This window comes from Podarcis melisellensis (genome assembly GCF_964234715.1).
Source record: "Podarcis melisellensis genome assembly, chromosome: 2".
NCBI classification, from domain to species: Eukaryota; Metazoa; Chordata; class Lepidosauria; order Squamata; family Lacertidae; genus Podarcis; species Podarcis melisellensis.
Genome location: NC_138529.1, coordinates 115,616,868 through 115,636,446, shown reverse-complemented (window position 1 = coordinate 115,636,446; position 19,579 = coordinate 115,616,868). Strand labels below are relative to the sequence as shown.

At 47.4% G+C, this 19,579-nt stretch overlaps 2 protein-coding genes across 9 annotated transcripts in view; both read left to right on the top strand.

Annotated features, from left to right (window-relative positions):
* Positions 1-19,579, top strand: part of LOC309364695 (tigger transposable element-derived protein 1-like) — a 58,552-nt gene that overhangs the window by 19,770 nt on the left and 19,203 nt on the right. The gene's annotated exons all lie outside the window — the stretch shown is intronic.
* LOC309364523 (uncharacterized protein) lies at positions 4,606-16,507 on the top strand. 8 transcript variants are annotated; one of them, XM_081901998.1, is made up of 5 exons: positions 4,606-5,075; positions 6,677-7,565; positions 9,417-9,543; positions 12,454-12,633; positions 15,513-16,507. In XM_081901998.1, exons 2-5 carry the CDS (start codon positions 6,792-6,794, stop codon positions 16,481-16,483), a joined length of 2,052 nt encoding a protein of 683 aa, XP_081758124.1. In that variant the 5' UTR covers positions 4,606-5,075; positions 6,677-6,791; the 3' UTR covers positions 16,484-16,507. The 8 variants fall into 8 exon arrangements, with proteins under 8 accessions (XP_081758124.1, XP_081758127.1, XP_081758123.1 ...); XM_081902001.1 differs by having other exon boundaries at positions 12,451-13,514; positions 15,513-15,625; XM_081901997.1 differs by having other exon boundaries at positions 4,607-5,075; positions 12,451-12,633; positions 15,516-16,507.

The following is a 19,579-nucleotide window of genomic DNA, read 5'->3' as shown; positions in this document are numbered from 1 at the left end:
AAGGTGATTGAGCGGGTGGTTGCTGAACAACTCCAGGCACGCCTGGAAGAAGCGGACCATTTGGATCCCTTCCAGGGGTAACTGGAATGGGGTAACTGTGCCCCTGAAGGACCAGGTGCGCAGCCTGGGAGTCATTTTGGACTCACAGCTGTCCATGGAGGCGCAGGTCAATTCTGTATCCAGGGCAGCTGTCTACCAACTCCACCTGGTACGCAGGCTGAGACCCTACCTGCCCGCGGACTGTCTCGCCAGAGTGGTGCATGCTCTAGTTATCTCCCGCTTGGACTACTGCAATGCGCTCTACGTGGGGCTACCTTTGAAGGTGACTCGGAAACTACAACTAATCCAGAATGCGGCAGCTAGACTGGTGACTGGGGGCAGCCGCCGAGACCACATAACACCGGTCTTGAAAGACCTACATTGGCTCCCAGTACGTTTCCGAGCACAATTCAAAGTGCTGGTGTTGACCTTTAAAGCCCTAAACGGCCTCGGCCCAGTATACCTGAAGGAGCGTCTCCACCCCCATCGTTCTGCCCGGACGCTGAGGTCCAGCGCCGAGGGCCTTCTGGCGGTTCCCTCATTACGAGAAGCAAAGCTACAGGGAACCAGGCAGAGGGCCTTCTCGGTAGTGGCACCCGCCTTGTGGAACGCCCTCCAATCAGATGTCAAAGTGATAAATAACTACCTTACTTTCAGAAGACATCTTAAGGCAGCCCTGTTCAGGGAAGTTTTTAATCTGTGATATTTTAGTATATTTCTGGTTTTTGTGGAAGCCGCCCAGAGTGGCTGGGGAAACCCAGCCAGATGGGCGGGGTACAAATAATAAATTATTATTATTATTATTATTATTCCAGTCGGGATTCAGGTCTCATCATGGGACTGAAACTGCCTTGGTCGCGCTGGTTGATGATCTCCAGCAGGCTAGGGACAAAGGTGAGAGCTGTTTCCTAGTTCTGCTGGATCTCTCAGCGGCCTTTGATACCATCGACCATAACATCCTTCTGGACCGTCTGGGAGCTGGGGGCACTGTTATGAAGTGGTTCCGCTCCTTCCTCCTGGGCTGTGCCCAGAAAAGTGGTGTTTGATTTCTGTGACCCAACTTTCCAGTCACACCTTGTGGCATCCTGTTCTCACTGCAGCCAAGCAGATGCCCAACGGGAAGTGAGGAGGGGGCGGCAGCAAGAGGGTCCTTTGTGGCAAAGCAGAAGTCCTAGTCTTTCTCCCCAGGACCCTGGGAACTGTAGTTCTGCGGGTGACGGTTAATGGAGTTCTGGGGTTGCTCATAGAATTGTAGACTTGGAAGGGACCCCAAGGGTCATCTAGCCCAACCCCCTGCAATGCAGGAATCTTCTCGCCCAACACGGGACTCGAACCCACAACCCTGTGATTAAGAGTCTCACGCTCTATCAGCTGAGCTACTCATTCAGTTCAGTAAGCTTTAGTTGAACTTCCTGCATTTCAGGGGGTTGGACTAGATGACCCTCGGGGGTCTCTTCTGTTAACAGAGAAATCTGAGGGCTCCCTTGGACAAAAAACAAGGACACCAGCCAGGAATACCAGAGCAAAACAGCAGCCAGTAGGTGGGAGTCCTTGGACAGGACTCCCACCTGCCACAAGGTGGAACAAGATGGAAGCCCCGACAAAAGAGCCCCCAAACTTTTATTAGCTGCTAATCCCCATGTTACACCCCCCCAACTACATTACTAATACATCATGGTTACATCATGAAAGGGGAGGTCTGGTGGCAGTAATCTGAGCATCCTGGACCCTGCCCCATGGTTCTCCTTGCCCTCCACCAAACACCCATCAATTGTAACAAAAAAGATCTTCACATTTCCCTGTTTCCCAGCCAAGTTAATTACACCCTTTTGTCTTCATCTGGGTTTGTTATTTATGGAATGGCTACCTGTCTGGAACTCAGGTACTGTACAGTGGTACCTTGGATTAAGTACTAAATTTGTTCCGGAGGTACGTTCTTAACCTGAAACTGTTTTTTTTTTTAAATGATATTTATTAAAATTTCAGAGAAAATTACAAAAAGAATAAAAAAGAATAGAAAAAAAGAAAACAAAAGATACAAAATACAGAAAAAAGAAACAATTAAAAATAAATCCATCTTTCTATATCTTGCATTTCATTTACTTGCTTCCCTGACCTCCTCACACCTCCCTTTTTTGTGTTCCACTTCGAATGGTTAATTCAGCAAATCCTTTCCCTCTTTGTTTTTATCTTAATTCTTAATCTTAACATATCATAACTTTGTATTTTCATCTATTTAATTCTTAATCTTAACATATTATAACTTTATATTTTCATCTATTAACAATCCATTTTTACGTACTCCTTTTTAACATTGTTGCTAAAACCGCTTCATTTCATTCCAACATCATTTTAACATTCATTAATTTTGCAATATTTCTGTAAATAGTCTTTAAATTTCTTCCAATCTTCTTCCACCAACTCTTCTCCCTGGTCTCGGATTCTGCCAGTCATTTCCGCCAGTTCCATATAGTCTATCACTTTCATCTGCCATTCTTCCAGGGTGGGTAGATCTTGTGTCTTCCAATACTTTGCGATGAGTATTCTTGCTGCTGTTGTGGCATACATAAAAAAGTTCTATCCTTCTTTAACACCAATTGGCCGACCATGCCCAGGAGAAAGGCCTCTGGTTTCTTCAAGAAGGTATATTTAAATACCTTTTTCATTTCATTATATACCATCTCCCAGAAAGCCTTAATCCATGGGCATGTCCACCAAAGGTGAAAGAATGTACTTTCATTATCTTTACATTTCCAACATTTATTATCAGGAAAATCAGCTTGACTGATGTCATGTACCACCTGTATATCATTTTCATAATATTCTCGTGAATTTCATACCTGTGGTCCACAACTGCTCCCAGTCAGCAAACATTATATTGTGTCCAACATCTTGTGCCCATTTAATCATAGCAGATTTAACCATTTCATCCTGCGTATTCCATTTCAACAGCAGGTTATACATTCTTGATAGTATCTTAGTTTTGGGATCTAACAGTTCTGTTTCCAATTTTGATTTTTCCACCTGGAAGCCAATTTTTTTATCCATATTATAAGCCTCCCTTATTTGATAATAATGAAGCCAGTCTCGCACTTTATCTTTTAATTTCTCAAAACTCTGCAATTTCAGTTTGTCACCTTCTTGTTCCAAAATCTCCCAATATTTTGGCCATTTGGCCTCCATATTGAGCTTTTTCTGAGCCTTCGCTTCCATCGGTGACAACCACCTTGGGGAAACTGTTCTTAACCTGAAGTACCACTTTAGCTAATGGGGCCTCCTGCTGCTGCCGCTGCGCCGCCGGACCATGATTTCTGTTCTCATCCTGAAGCAAAGTTCTTAACCTGAAGCACTATTTCTGGGTTAGCGGAGTCTGTAACCTGAAGCGTTTGTAACCTGAGGTACCACTTTATCAGGATGCCAGGGATTATCACTCAGGCAGAGGGGCTGCTGAGTAGCTGAGCTCACATCTATATGAATTTCTGAAGTTTTCCCAGTGAGCCAGTACATTTATCAGTGAATTCTTACCTTTGGTATTGTGCAGCAGAGGCCCTTTGAATAGTTTTGCGGGGACAAAAAACAAGTCACAAAAGCGATTGTGCTGATTTCGGTAGTGGGCTGCATGTGCATGATATCTGCTGGAGGGGCAACACCCCCCCCCAAGTATACATAAATTCCTGCAACACTTTCTTCTTCTTTTTTTTAAATGATATTTATTGAAGTTTCCATTAACATATAAAAACAAACAACAACAATAAAAAACAAACATAAACAAAAACAACAAGTATAGTTTCAGACCTTATTTTCTCAGCCTACTTTCCCCGACTCCCTCATACCTCCCCGTTCTGTATTCTAATTTCATTATCCAGTCAGTAAATCCATTCCCTTATTTCCCAAAGTTTTTTGACAATTCCATTCCTTTTCTTAATTGACATCTCTGAACACCGTATTATTTTCCAACCCATGTCTTTCTAGCCTTCATTAATTTTATAATACTTGTCAAGATAATCTTTAAATTTCTTCCAATCTTCTTCCACTGTCTCTTTCTCCTGGTCTCGGATTCTGCCCGTCATCTCTGCCAGTCCCATGTAGTCTGTCATTTTCATCTGCCATTCTTCCAAGGTGGGTAGCTCTGGTGTCTTCCAATACTTTGCAATAAGAATCCTTGCTGCTGTTGTGGCATACATAAACAAAGTTCTGTCCTTCTTTAACACCACATGGCTAACCATGCCCAGGAGAAAGGCCTCTGGTTTCTTCAAGAAGGTATATTTAAATACCTTTTTCATTTCATTATATATCATTTCCCAGAAAGCCTTAATCCTTGGGCACGTCCACCAAAGGTGAAAGAATGTTCCTTCAGTTTCTTTGCATAAATTCCGGCAACACTTTCAATTGGAATTGGAACAGTGGCGTAGCGTGGGTTGTCAGCACCCGGGGCAAGGCAAGTAATTTGCGCCCCCTAACCCGTGGATTTGTGCCCCCTAACCCTAACCCCCAGATGTTGCGCCCGGCCCCCCTGCACCCCCCACGCTACGCCACTGAATTGGAACCTGAGCAACCTTGCCGCTGTTTTAGGACTACAACTCCCGTCATCCCTCAGCACTGGCCCTGGTAAGCTGGGGCTGATGGGAGTTGGAGTCCAGCAGCAAGAAAACAAAAATATATGGGGGGTGGGGGAAAGGCACGCGTTTCCAATCCAAGTCCTGAATGCAAAATCCCCAGGAATATCCTCCATTTCCCCCACCCCCACCCCGCCTCGCGGGCCTTTGTTTCTCCCAGGGTCGGGGGCGGAGATGATTCTGGGACCCACCCCAGTTTTGTGCAGGTTGCAACCTCCAAAGGGGCGACGCCGAAGGGGGTCGATCCTCAGAAAAGACTTCCTCGCAAACGGGTTGCGCCTGTGCGGAGTCACTTCCTGCTCCGCCTTCTCCCGGGGGAAGCCTGGTGGGAGAGGGGAGACCCAAAGTGGCTTTTTCATATATGCTGTATATATCGCATCTCCAGAAAGCGGGAGGATCTCCTGGGATTTGAGGGATCAGGTGAGTTAACTCGCTTGCAAGGGGCTGGGAGGTGGGGCTGCGTGCAGTTGCAAAAGAGAGGAGGAGGGAAAGGGAAAAGGAGATGTGATTTACGAATTTCTAGATCTAGATCTAGATCTATAGAAATAAAAAGAAGCCACAAAAGGGGGGTGGGGAGTAAAAGATAAGTGTACTAGAAATGTATGGGATTTTTTTCAAAGATACGCAGACAAACAAAATACAAAAATACATTTCTAGTACACATATATTTGGCTCCCCTCCCCCCGTTTTGTGGTTTTTTAGTTTTGATTTTCATACTGCATTTTCCACATTACTGTACTCCATCTTTAAGTTATTCTTTAGTTTCTCTGAATAATACATCTAACTGCTTGTTTTACGCTAATCCTGCTAATGAGCTTATTTTGCATAAATGAGTTTTTTCAAATATTCCACAAATTCTCCCCGATTTTTAATTTAAAAAAAATTATTCTCGGTTTCTTATTGCACCCGTTAACCTTGCCATTTTGGCATAATCCATTAATTTAATTAGCCACTCTTCCTTGGCTGGTACTGCAACTTTTTTACCATCTCTTATGAATTCCTAAACCACACTTTCCTCAAAACATTCCAAGGCGGCATGCAACATCTGGGAATCAAACCAGCAGAAAGCTTTAACTGGAAAAAATAATCAGTAAATACTGATTGATTGATTGATTGATTGATTGCAGGCAGGCAACTCATGTGGTGGGTTTCAGAGCACAAATGGTGCTACTGGGCATTTTTGTAAAAATATTAAATTTCAGGGCTGGCTTTCATTGCAAAGAATTAGCAAGTCACTTTATGGGGACATGGAACGTAACAAAGCATGCCGATCAAAGCCATATCGAGAAAGTAAAATAGTCTCAGTCCAGGGGTGAGGAGTGGTTTGTTTTGGTTTAGAAGGGGTAATACATTTATGTGTTTTCCCTTTTTCACACACACACACACACACACACACGTATATGTATATATATTTAATTTTTCAGATTTTGAAATTACAAACATTTGTCAAACAACCAAAATAAAAATAGAATTTCATAGGTTCCCTCCTCCCCATTGTGGGTCCTTATGTTAACTTTTTTCCTCCTGCATCTTCTCTATTAATCCAAATCTATTAAATCTCCAGTACAACCATAGTTCGACGTTAAACTACATGTTCCATTCCAATCCTACTAATGATTTTAATTGTTTACAATGACTTTTAAAGTAAATTATATATTTCCCCCATTCTTTATTAAAATTTTGCTCCTCCTGGTTTTTAATTCTTATGGTCATTTTTGCCATTTCAGAATAATCCATCAGTTTAATCTGCCATTTTTCTCTGGTAGGGGCTTCTTTCCACCTCTGGGCTAGTAACATACATTTATTTGTGTTTTTCAAGTCACTTGGAGACCTCCGGGCAACAAGCAAATAACAGATCTAAAGAAGAAGCAATAATCAGCATTGATTGGCAGCACTCTTTGCACCCTGGGAGAAGGAAACTCATGTTATCAGTTCCCAGTCAGCGCTACAAAATTTTGTTGTAGGTCCTGCTTATCCCCTCTGATTCAGAAATGTTCTTTCGTTCTTTCTTTTTTCCTCAGGCAAAGGATCCCGACCTAGAATCCAGCTGTGAACTCTGGAGGGCCTGTTATTTCCGCACCTGATTTGGTGGGAGGCTTGTTTCACACATCCCAATTCAGGCCACCAGGAACCAAAATGGCGGCAGATCGTGGCGATGCGTCCGATTTTGGCGCAGAGACTATCGGAAAGTTGGGTGTGAAGACTGAGAAGCAAGACCCAGTGGATACTGAGCCAGGGAACGGCACAGGGAAAGAGCCTCGTGCCGCCCAGCCTGAGAGTCCCAAGGGATTCTGGGAAGGTGCCGCACTGGACCATGTCAAATGGGAGCCTGAGGGGGCAGCGCAAGGATGCTGGGAGACTCAGTGGCAGCGGTTTTTGAAGGTGGCACAGTCCCCGCACTTGGAACGAGGAAAGGCCCTTCAGCTGGGACCTGCACTGAGCGATATTTCTCAGGCTGATCTGCCTCCCTTTGAGGGAGCGTCAGAGAGAGGCCTGCAGCTGAGGAGGCAGGAAGGGGCTCAACTCCTGCTCCGCGGTGAAGCCCATAAGAACTTGGGGGCCGAAGGCGAGGTCCTCATTCCTAGAACAGTAAAGGAAGAGGACCTGGATGCGGAGAGTGTCCGCCAGCACTTTCGGCAGTTTTGCTACCGGGCGGCTGAGGGCCCCCGCGAGGTTTGCAGCCGCCTCCGGGACCTTTGCCGACAGTGGCTGCAGCCCGAGAGGCGCACCAAGGAGCAGATCCTGGAGCTGCTGGTGTTGGAGCAATTCCTGACCGTCCTGCCTCCGGACGTCCAGGCCTGGGTCAGGGAGGGGAGCCCCGAGTCCTGCGCGCAAGCAGTGGCCCTGGCGGAGGACTTCTTGCTGCAGCAATCCCGAGCGGAGGAGAGATGGGAAGAGGAGGTGAGCCAGGTGGTTTCAGCCAGGTCATTTTTTTTGTCAATAATAATAATAAAGTCATAAAGGTAAAGGGGCCCCTGACCATTAGGTCCAGTCGTGGCCGACTCTGGGGTTGCGGAGCTCATCTCGCTTTATTGCCTGAGGGAGCCGGCGTACAGCTTCCGGGTCGTGTGGCCAGCATGACTAAGCCGCTTCTGGCGAACCAGAGCAGTGCACGGAAACGCCGTTTACCTTCCCGCCAGAGCATTACCTATTTATCTACTTGCACTTTGACGTGCTTTCGAACTGCTAGGTTCGCAGGAGCAGAGACCAAGCAATGGGAGCTCACCCCATCGTGGGGATTCAAACCGCTGACCTTCTGATCAGCAAGTCCTAGGCTCTGTGGTTTAACCCACAGCGCCACCCGCGTCCCAATACAGTCATACCTCGGGTTAAATGTGCTTCAGTTGAGCGTTTTCAAGTTACGCACCGCGGCGACCCGGAAGTAACAGAGCGCATTACTTCCGGGTTTCGCCGCTCTCACATGCTCAGATGCTAAAAATGACGTCACGTGCATGCGCGGAAGCGGCAAAACGCGACATGCGCAGATGTGCAGTCATGTCTTACGTTCTACTCAGAATGTGAACGGGGCTCCGAATCGGATCCCATTCACATCCAGAGGTACCACTGTAATAAAATTAATTTATATACAGTCGTAGCTTGGTTGACTAATGCCTTGCGACTCAAATGTTTTGGCTCCCGCATGCCGCAAACCCAGACATGAGTGTTCCGGTTTGCAAACGTTCTTTGGAACCCAAATGTCCAAGGCAGCTTACGCAGCTTCCAATTGGCTGCAGGAGCTTCGCCTTGGTTCATGAATGTTTTGGAAGTCAAACGGACTTCCGGAACGGATTCCATTTGACTTCCAAGGTACAACTGTACAGTGGTACCTCGGGTTAAGAACTTAATTCATTCTGGAGGTCTGTTCTTAACCTGAAACTGTTCTTAACCTGAAGCACCACTTTAGCTAATGGGGCCGCCGCGCCGCCACTGAACAATTTCTGTTCTCATCCTGAAGCAAAGTTCTTAACCCGAGGTACTATTTCTGGGTTAACGGAGTCTGTAACCTGAAGTGTATGTAACCTGAAGCGTCAGTAACCCAAGGTACCACTGTACTGCCCTATACCCACAGGTCTCAGGGTGTCTCACAGAATAAAATCAGAATATAAAACCACAAAATACATAATCAAACAAAAACAATAACCCCCCTTTCCCCACTTTAAAAGGGCATAGGATATCAATCAAATCAACCAAAGAACTGGTTAAAAAGGAACATTTCTGCTTGGTGCTTAAAGGTATATAATGAAGGTGCCATGTGAACTTCCCTGGGCAGAGCATTCCACAGATGGGGAGCCACTGCAGAGAAGGCCCCGTTCTCGTGTTGCCACCCTCTGGACTTGCAAGAAAAACCTGGTTAATACAGATTTAGAGCAGCTGTGGCTTCTTCCGAAGACTCCTGGGAGCTTCAGTTTTTAAGGTGCTGAGAGCTCTTAGGAGGCTGCCTCCCTTTTCCCGTCCCATGGCCACAATTCCCAGAGTGGTTTATTAACAACCCCTTTTCCCGGGAACTCTGGGAATTATAGCTCTGGGAGGGGAGTAGGGTGTCCCTAAAGAGCTCTCAGCAGCCTTAACAAACTCGACTTCCCAGGATTCTCTGGGGGAAGCCACAACTGTTTAAAGTGGTATCATAGCACTTTACTGTGGATGAGCACTCTCTTCCAGGACAAAAACAGCAGACACCTTCACTTTTGACTCTTAGGGACCTTTTTATGCCAACGGGCCTCAGCAGCTGCTTAATTTCTATTTCTGCTTTTATTTTTCCAGGTCCCTGGGGTGTCTAAGGAGGTAGCGGCCGAGTCTTCAGAGGCAGAGCGGGCGCCGTCGGACACCTGGAAGGTGGTGCTCAGCAGAGAGGTCAAGCAAGAGGGGGATGGAGAAATCACCTGTGCAGGTGAGGATGCTTTGCACCTGATTAGCAGCCACAGTTACCCCAGGGAGGTGGCCGAGAAATGTGTCCCTCCCTCCCATAAGAACTGCTTAAATTGCCTAATGGGGCAGTTTCCTGTCCCCGCACCTACCCAAATAGAGAGTGAGCGCACTCTGTAACTCACCAGAGAGTGTCTGTGAGAAAAGAAACAATGGAACACTAGGAGCGGGGCAAGTCGAAGTGGCCGGCTGGAAGAGATGCGTCTCAACAATTTTACAGCGTGTACTAAATCTGTGTAATTTGGCATTTCCAAGGTCTGCCTTTAAATTGCTATGTATATATTTATTTCTATTACAGATTTTGTTTACTGATACTTCTGTTGTACTCTGTTTTGAAAACATGTTTTGGGAAGAAGTTTACAATCTTACTGGAAATTCATTTACAATCTTAAATAAACACATTGTGATGTTTTGTTGTAGGTCCCATTTATTATTACTGTGGTACCTTGGTTTACAACCATAATCCGTTCTGGGGGTCCGTTTGTAAACCAAAACAGGTTGTAACCCAAGTCGCGCTTTCGCCAATGGGGCCTCCAAAACTTTTTTGTTCGTAACCAAAAAAAGTGGGGTGTAATCCAAAACAAGTTTGCAAACTGGGAAATGCACTTCCGGGTTTGACGTGTTTGTAATCCAAAACGTATGCAAACCAGACTGTTTGCAAACCAAGGTACCACTGTATTTTCATATTGATGATGGTGATGATATAATTTTTTAACTTACCTGTTGCTAATAGTAGTAATAATTCACATCAGAGTAGCATCAGAGTCAGGTTAGAACCATTGGAATGAATGAACCAGTTAGTCATGTCCATTAAATTTGGTGGGTTAACTCTGAGTAGGGCCAGCCTTAGCTACAACCCCTTGCTAACTCGCCTTTTAGGAAACCTCCTAATTAGCATTTATCTAGAATTTTAGGGCAAAGGTTCTCAAACCATTCAGCCCCAGAACACGCTTGAGAGAGCTCGAGACCCACCAGTCACAAAGTGGCAGTTCAAGACTGAAGCCAGGGAGAAAATGGAGATTGGGTCTAGCATAATCAGCTGGCAACAACCAACATTACTGTTACCTAATCCCTCTTTGTCGACTGCTACTTACCGTATTTTTCGCTCTATAGGACGCACTTTCCCCCCTCCCAAAACGAAGGGGAAATGTGTGTGCGTCCTATGGCGCGAATGCAGGCTTTCGCTGAAGCCTGGAGAGCGAGAGGGGTCGGTTCCTGCCGGGCTCCCAAGGCTTGCGGATAGCAGCCTGCAGCCCGAAGCCTGGGGAAGGCAGCTATCCGCAAGCCTTTGGAGCCCGGTGGGAGTTCCTGCCGGGCTCAGAAGGCTTGCGGATAGCAGCAAGCTCCGGGATCGGACCCGTTCTGGGGGTTGGGATCGGGGGAAGCTCGGGCTAGCCCCGCAGCTAAAAAGGAAGCCAAGACAGCGAGTGGGATCCATCCGTACACAGCCTCTCCCGGCTGGAGAGGTTGTGCGTGGCTAAAGAGGAAGCCAAGACAGCCTTGGCTTCTTTGCTCTTTGGGGCTGTGGGGGGGGGTAATAATTTTTTTCTTTATTCCCCCCCCAAAAAAAAACACTAGGTGCGCCCTATGGTCCGGTGCACCCTATAGAGCGAAAAATACATGATATCGCCACAAGGATTCCCACTGTGGCAAGGAGTACCATGGCTCCACTTTCCTCAGGAAGCTGCCTTATACTGAGTCACAACATTGCTCCATCTAGCTCAGCAGTGCCTGCTCAGGCTGGCAGCAGCTCTCCAGGGTTTGGGCTGGGTGTTCATCAGTATGCAGATGACACCCAGCTCTACCTCTCTTTTAAATCAGAACCAGTGAGGGCAGTGAAGTTCCTGTGTGAGTGCCTGGAGGAGGTTGGAGGATGGATGGCGGCTAACAGATTGAGGTTGAGTCCTGACAAGACAGAAGTACTGTTCTTGGGGGACAGGGGGTGGGCTGGTGTGGAGGATTCCCTGGTCCTGTATGGGGTAACTGTGCCCCTTAAGGACAAGGTGCGCAGCTTGGGAGTCATTCTGGACTCACAGCTGTCCATGGAGGTGCAGGTTAATTCTGTGTCCAGGGCAGCTGTCTACCAGCTCCACCTGGTATGCAGGCTGAGACCCTACCTGCCCGCAGACTGTCTCGCCAGAGTGGTGCATGCTCTGGTTATCTCCCGCTTGGACTACTGCAATGCGCTCTATGTGGGGCTACCTTTGAAGGTGACCCGGAAACTACCATTAATCCAGAATGCAGCAGCTAGACTGGTGACTGGGAGTGGTCGCCGGGACCACATAACACCGGTCCTGAGAGATCTGCTCCCAGTACATTTCCGAGCACAATTCAAAGTGCTGGTGTTGACCTTTAAAGCCCTAAACATCCTCGGTCCAGTATACCTGAAGGAGCGTCTTCACCCCCATCGTTCAGCCCAGAAACTGAGATCCGAGGGCCTTCTGGTGGTTCCCTCATTGCAAGAAGTGAGGTTACAGGGAACTAGACAGAGGGCCTTCTTGGTAGTAGCGCCCACCCTGTGGAACGCCCTCCCTTCAGATGTGAAGGAACTAAGTAGCTATCTTCTCTTTAAAAGATATCTGAAGGCAGCCCTGTTTAGGGAGGTTTTTAATATTTAATGCTGTATTGTTTTTAACACTTGATTGGGAGCCGCCCAGAGTGGCTAGGGAAACTCAGCCAGATGGGCGGGGTATAAATAAATTATTTATTATTATTATTATTATTCAGATAAGGAATCTTTCCCAGCCTGGGACTTTCTGCATGCAAAGCACATGTTCTGCCCCGATCTTCCTTCCTGATGTTGAGCTTGGCCTGTTGTTCCTTCATCCCTTAGCACAGAGAGGCTGACATGTGGACGCTCTGCTTCTTCCAGCAGATGATCAGAAGAGGCCATTGGTGATGGAGCAAAATTGGACAGGACGTCCGGGGCAAGACGATCCACATGGGATTTTGGCAGAAAGGGATAAACGAAGCATTGCCCAATGCCCGGTTCGGGGAGTAACTTCTGAAATCCAAGAGGGAAAGGAAGGGCGTGCAGTCACGAATTCTTGGGGAGGTGAGAAAGGACCGGAGGGAAATGCCAAGGGGGCAAAGGCCGACCTTGAATGCGGGAAAGCGCTTGGACACGATTCCGAAAACGAAACAAACCTTGGGCAAGAGAAGTTGTGCAAGTGCCCAATCTGTGGGCAAAGCCTTAGCAGGAGAACCGGGCTCCTTATACACCAGAGGATCCACACAGGAGAGAAACCCTACAGCTGCACGGCCTGCAGGAAAAGCTTCCGGCACAAGTCGGTCCTTATTCGACATCAGAGAATCCACACGGGCGAGAAGCCGCACAAGTGCCCCGACTGCGCCAAAAGCTTCCGGGACAGATCGGCTTTGGATGTGCACCGGAGAACCCACACGAGGGAAAAGCCCTATCAGTGTTCAGACTGTGGGAAAAGCTTCAGCCATCGCTCCAACTTGATTACTCACGAGCGGATCCACACGGGAGAGAAGCCGTTCAAGTGCTTGGAGTGCGAGAAAAGCTTCAGCGACCGGTCATCTCTGACGGCGCACAAACGGGCCCACACCGGAGAGAGGCCGTACAGGTGTGCCGAGTGCGGGAAGAGCTTCTCCCAGAGCTCCAGCCTCCTTTCGCACCAGAGAATCCACACAGGGGAGAGGCCTCACGAGTGCCCGGATTGCGTGAAGTGCTTCCGCGACAAGTCGGCTTTCTTCGTTCACCGGAGGACTCACACGAGAGAGAAGCCGTATAACTGCTCTGGCTGCGGGAAGAGCTTCAGCCATCGCTCCAACCTGAACACACACGAAAGGATACATACAGGGGAGAAGCCTTACAAGTGCTTGGACTGTGGGAAAACCTTCGCCCAGAGACCAAGCCTTACGGCACATGAGAGAATCCATTCCAAAAAGACATTGCAGAGCTGCTGAAAGGTTGGGGACAAATTCCGTGTCCAGAGGAACGCATAGCCGACATCATTAGGAGACGGCGCCTGTGTTTGTCAAGTGCCTTCTCCCGTGTTGTACCTCACCTGAACTTCTAAGATCCTCCTCAGAGGCCCTGCTCAGAGATTTCCCGCCAGATGAAGGGATGAGAGTCCCCACTAGGGACAGGGCCTTTTTAGAAGTGGCACCCTGGTACTTGAATAGCCTTCCCAGAGAGGTTTTATTTGCCTGGTGCTACCTATTGGGCCCTTTAAATAACTGACCTTTTATTGTCTGGGCCTCTCCGTTATAAACTGAGTTTTAATCGGTGCTTCTTAATTGTGTTTCAGCTTTTTAATTAACTTGTTAGGAGTTTTTGTTGTTTGATATTGTATTTTTAATGTGCTTTTTCTTCTTCATCACAACATGCCCAGGGACCTCTTGTCATGGGGTGGCTATATAAATGCAGAAATTAACAAATGAAATGGTACATGGTTTCAGGAGATCTGAGGTTCAGTCCTCATTCACCCATGAAGCCCTTTGCATGGCGCCTGGTCTCTCTCTCTCTCTCTCTCTCTCTCTCTCTCTCTCTCTCTCTCCCTCTCCCTCCCTCCCTCCCTCCCTCCCTCCCTCTCTCCCCTACTTCACAGGGTTGTTGTGAAAATGAAATGGGGGAGGGGCCTTGCATGCTGTCTCTCAACCTCTTCGGAGGGAGAATGGGATAAAAATGTTAGAAAGTGAATAAAGATCAATTTATTTATGCAAAGAAAAACTGCTGGAGTACTAATAGTGTCTGTTTGGAAGGGAGGTATTGCCCCTAGTTGACAATGTGCTGTCATTGTTCCAACAAAATTCCCTGCCCCAAATCCCTTTCCCAACCATGCTGCTAAGAATTATGTGTTAGATATATACAGTCGTACCTTGGAAGTTGAACGCAATTCGTTCAGAAGTCCATTCGACTTCAAAACGTTTGACTTCCAAGGCATGGCTTCCAATTGGCTGCAGGAACATCCTGCAGCCAATCAGAAGCCACGGGAGCCATGCCAGATGTTTGGCTTCCGGAAATCATTCGAAAAACGGAACAATCACTTCCGGTTTTTGATCGTTCAGGAGCCGAAACATTTGAGTTTACAAGCGTTCGGCTTCCAAAGTTCCACTGTATCTAGAATATTTTCAGCTATTTTGCTTAATCCTTTTTTGGTTGTTCCCTTCATAATCAGTGAATCGTATTCTGTTGGTGCCCATAGAGGGGTCCATTCTTTGCAGTCAAAGTGAAGACTACAAGCCTAGCATGTAAATATTGGGGAATATTCTTCGATAATGTCAGACTGTCTTAATTGAATTCCCTAATTAAATCACGATACCATACGATAATCTTTATTGTCATTGTCCCATACAGAACAACGGAATTGAAAAATCTACATAAGATATTCAAAACCCAGCTATCCCAACCTGGTTAGCCCCCTAAAAACTCTGATACCCCATTTTTAAATACAGTATACTCCCATACAGACTCCTTACAATGCGTTTAACCCCCCCCCCCCAAAAAAAATCCGCAATTCTTTGCATTTCCTTGTTGCAAAAAGCTTTTGTCAAAGGTGAAGAGACCCTGGACTTAATTAATGCTAGTATTTATTCCACACCTTAATCAATTTTTGGTACATGGATTAACTTTAGTAACATTTTTAGCAGGTCCTGCACAATACCATAAAGCAGGGGTTGCCACCGTGGTGCCCTAGACTCTGAGCTTTCATTTAATAATAATAAACAGTCTAGTTCAGTGGCACACCACCTGCTTTGTCCCAGGTTTAATCCACAGCATCTCAAGATTGGGCTGGAAATGTCCCCGAACCATAGCTGTCAACTTTTCCCTTTTCTTGTGAGGAATCCTATCCTAACACTGAGCTATTTGGACCAGTGCCTAGACTCGGTCTCTGTGCCCTGCAGCCCCCTTTTTCTCCCCTGGAGGAGGACAGTGCTCACATTTAGGATTTATTTTTCTCCAAGCAGGTGGCAAGAGGTGCTGGGAGGAAGAGACGGACCATCCAGAAATGGCCGGGGATCTCCATCCGTATTGGGTCCTGCTGGGGAACGTTGAGCCAAACTTTTCCCAGCATCCGGATCAGGGCGAAGGAGGCCCCTCAAATAAGGAAAGAGAGGCAGCCAAGGTCGTTTGTTACCAGCACTTCTATGAGCCGTGTGGCGACAGACAGGTACAAGAGAGGCTCACCAAAGGCGGGAGAGAGAAGACATGCCTAGAGTGCGGGAAGGCCTTTCGACGGAGGTCCGAATTGGTCGCCCACCAGAGGATTCACACCGGAGGGAAGCCGTACGAGTGCCTGGACTGCGGGCGAAACTTTAGCTACAAATCCCGCCTCACCACCCACAAAACGGTGATGCACACGGGGGAGAAGCCGTACAAGTGCCCTGATTGCGGGAAGAGCTTCAGCCGGCAGCCGCACCTCATGTCGCACGAGAGAGTCCACACAGGGGAGAAGCCCTACACGTGCGCCGAGTGCGGGAGGAGCTTCAGCGACAGGTCTAACCTGAACACGCACAAGAGGACCCACACCGGGGAAAAGCCGTACCGGTGCTTGCACTGCGGGAAAAGCTTCAGCCAGAGCTCCACGTGCATGAAGCACGAGAGGACCCACACGTGGGAGAAGCCCTACAAGTGCGGGGAGTGCGGGAAGAGCTTCTGCCAGCGGTCGCAGCTCACCAACCACGAGAGGACCCACACGGGGGAGAAGCCCTACGGATGCTCCGTCTGCGGGAGGGAGTTCAGCAGGAGGATGGTCCTTGTCATTCACCAGAGGAGGCACACGGGAGAGAGGCAGAAAGTGCGTCCGGACTGCGAGAAGAGTTTTGCTCATGCTGCTGACTGTACAAAGCACGAAAGAAGCCATGTGACACAGGAATCGCAAACCGTTGAGTTGGTCCCAGGGCTGTCGGAGGGCACTCCGTGTTTAAATAAATAAACAACACCGCTGTTTCCACCTTAAGCTGAGTTCTGCAACGTGTGTTGTGAAATTTTTGCATGTCATTGCTCTTGTTTTGCATATTCCATTTTTTCCACTTAAAGGTAAAGGGGCCAGTCTTGACAGACTCTAGGGTTGTGCGCTCATCTCACTCTAGAGGCCGGGAGCCAGCGCTGTCCGCGGACACTTCCGGGTCACGTGGCCAGCGTGACGAAGCTGCTCTGGTGAACCGGCACCAGAGCAGCACCCCGAAATGCCGTTTACCTTCCACTTAAGCATGCATAAAGGTAAAGGGACCCCTGACCATTAGGTCCAGTCGTGGCCGACTCTGGGGTTGCGGCGCTCATCTCGCTTTACTGGCCGAGGGAGCTGGTGTACAGCTTCCGGGTCATGTGGCCAGCATGACTAAGCCGCTTCTGGCGAACCAGAGCAGTGCACAGAAATGCCGTTCACCTTCCCACCAGAGCAGTACCTATTTATCTACTTGCACTTTGACGTGCTTTCGAACTGCTAGGTTGGCAGGAGCAGGGACCGAGCAACGGGAGCTCACCCCATTGCGGGAATTCGAACCGCGGACCTTCTGATTGGCAAGTCCTAGGCTCTGTGGTTTAACCCACAGCGCCACCCACGTCCCTAAGCATGCATACACATACACAAATGTGTGCTGACCTGAAAAAATCCTGTCCAGCCTCTCCTCTGCCTTTTGATGCTTCAACATGCATTGCCCCGACTTTTCATGCACATACTTGTACCCATAAGGACCAGAGACCTGAATTATTTTATTTTTTTAAGAAAGCAAGTGGAGAGTCGCAGGAAGCAGAATTCTGCAGCCATTGCTGAATTCTATTCCTGTTCTGTGCTGTGGCAGCATGCGGCCCCAGTTGTCCCTTATTACAATAACTACCCCTTCGTTTGGGACACATTTTCCGTCCATTTAAACAATACTTGTTTAACCCCCTTGCCCCTTATGTCAGTGAGAAATTGCAAGAGGTGGATCAAAATCAGCCAGAAAATTCCAGAGGGCTGGAACTTTGTGGATGTTGCTCAGAGGGCTATAGGTTCAATCCCAGGCATGTCCCTTGCAGATTGGGTGAGAGTCATGCTGGCTTGCCTTGCAGGGTTGTTGTGAAGGATTACAACTAGATGACGGGTGTAAAGCACTTTAGAGCACTTGAAAGCGCTATACCAATGTTAAGTAGTATTTATTATAAGAATGGATTGGTATTATTACGATAAGCCGTTGTTCCTCTGAGAAATGGCACACTGGTTCTCTTGTCTCCCTGTTTTATCCTCAAAATAATCCTGGAAGGAAAGTTAGGCTGACTGTCCCAAGTTCACTCACTACCTGGCTGAGTTTGAATGCTGCACCACACAACCTTGTACTTAATGGGTGTTTTTATAACCCAAAGAGCAAGCTGGGAGTGCAAAACAAAACAAAACAAAAAACCACTCATTTTAATAATAATAATAATAATAATAATAATAATAATAATAATAATAATAAATTTTATTTATATCCTGCCCTCCCCAGCTGAAGCTGAGCTCAGGGCGGCTAACAACAATCAAAATAATCCAACGTTCTAAAAACATTCATTATAAAATTAATTAAAATCAATTAAAATCAAATTAATGGCAACCAATTCAGCAAAATTCTGTGCAGATTGCCAGAGGAGGGGGACTTTGCTTCCTGTAGTAATATCTGTCTGCTTGGAAGCAAGTCTCACTCAGTTCTGTGGGGCTTACTCCCACAGGCTGGAATCCTACACTTACTTACCCGGGAGCATGCCCCACTGGTGACAGCAGTCACGAAATTAAAAGACGCCTGCTTCTTGGGAGAAAAGCAATGGCAAACCTAGACAGCATCTTAAAAAGCAGAGACATCACCATGCCAACAAAGGTCCGTATAGTTAAAGCTATGGTTTTCCCAGTAGTAATGTATGGAAGTGAGAGCTGGATCATAAAGATGGCTGATCGCCGAAGAATTGATGCTTTTGAATGATGGTGCTGGAGGAGACTCTTGAGAGTCCCATGGACTGCAAGAAGATCAAACCTCTCCATTCTTAAGGAAATCAGCCCAGAGTGCTCACTGGAAGGACAGATCCTGAAGCTGAGGCTCCAAGACTTTGGCCACCTCATGAGAAGATCAGACTCCCTGGAAAAGACCCTGATGTTGGGAAAGATGGAGGGCACAAGGAGAAGGGGAGGACAGAGGACGAGATGGTTGGACAGTGTTCTCGAAGCTACCAGCATGAGTTTGACGAAACTGCAGGAGGCAGTGGAAGACAGGAGTGCTTGGTGTGCTCTGGTCCAGGGGGTCACGAAGAGTCGGACACGACTAAACAACAACAAGCCCCACTGAATTTAATGAACTTGCTTCCGAGTAGACAAGTATGATAGTATTGAACTCCAATCCCCACCCTGTACGTCTACCTAGAAAGTAAGATGCATTGTAGACAGTGGGACCTACTTCCGAGTAAACTTGCACTTGAAATCATCGGAGAATGCATCAAAATAAGAGACCAGACATTGAAATGCAGGGGAAAAATGTGCAACACTCAACCAATAGCATTCAGTAAGCACTTTCTGGGGTGGGGGTGGGACGGACCATAGCTAAGGGGCAGAATATTTGCGTTGCAGATTCAATCCCTGGCCTGACAGAGATCCTCCAGTCTGAAAGCCTGGAGAGCTGCTGCAGTAATGAGCCAGTTGGACTCTTGTAGAAGGAAGCTTCCCATGTCCCTACATTATATTTTATTTCAGAAGGCACTCGGGGCTTCGATCACTTTCAACAGAATAAAATGAATGGAGCTCCCAAACCGGAAGCAGTTTGTGACTCAACCCTTTTCTATCTCTATGAGCCAATAGCGGCTCTCTATGTAATGTCTGCCCACCTCTGATTTGTGGGAGAAGCTGCAGCGTAGAGATTTTCTTTCAAAAAGGGAAGAGTGACACGGCCTGCGTTTCTAGTTTCGAAGATGGAGGAGAAACCTATAACCTGCAACTTCCAATCATCCCTGACCATTGACCATGCTGAGTCCTAACAACTTCTAGGTGGGCCACACTCTCCACCCCCCCAAAAAAACCCCACTGCCCAAC

Excerpts from the sequence above, each read along its gene's own strand:
- LOC309364523 (XM_081901996.1), top strand. The coding sequence starts at position 6,792 with ATGGCGGCAGATCGTGGCGATGCGTCCGATTTTGGCGCAGAGACTATC. Across the intron at positions 7,566-9,416 it reads GGGAAGAGGAGGTGAGCCAG|GTCCCTGGGGTGTCTAAGGA; the intron begins GTGGTTTCAGCC and ends TTATTTTTCCAG. Across the intron at positions 12,634-15,512 it reads AGTCACGAATTCTTGGGGAG|CAGGTGGCAAGAGGTGCTGG; the intron begins GTGAGAAAGGAC and ends TTTTTCTCCAAG.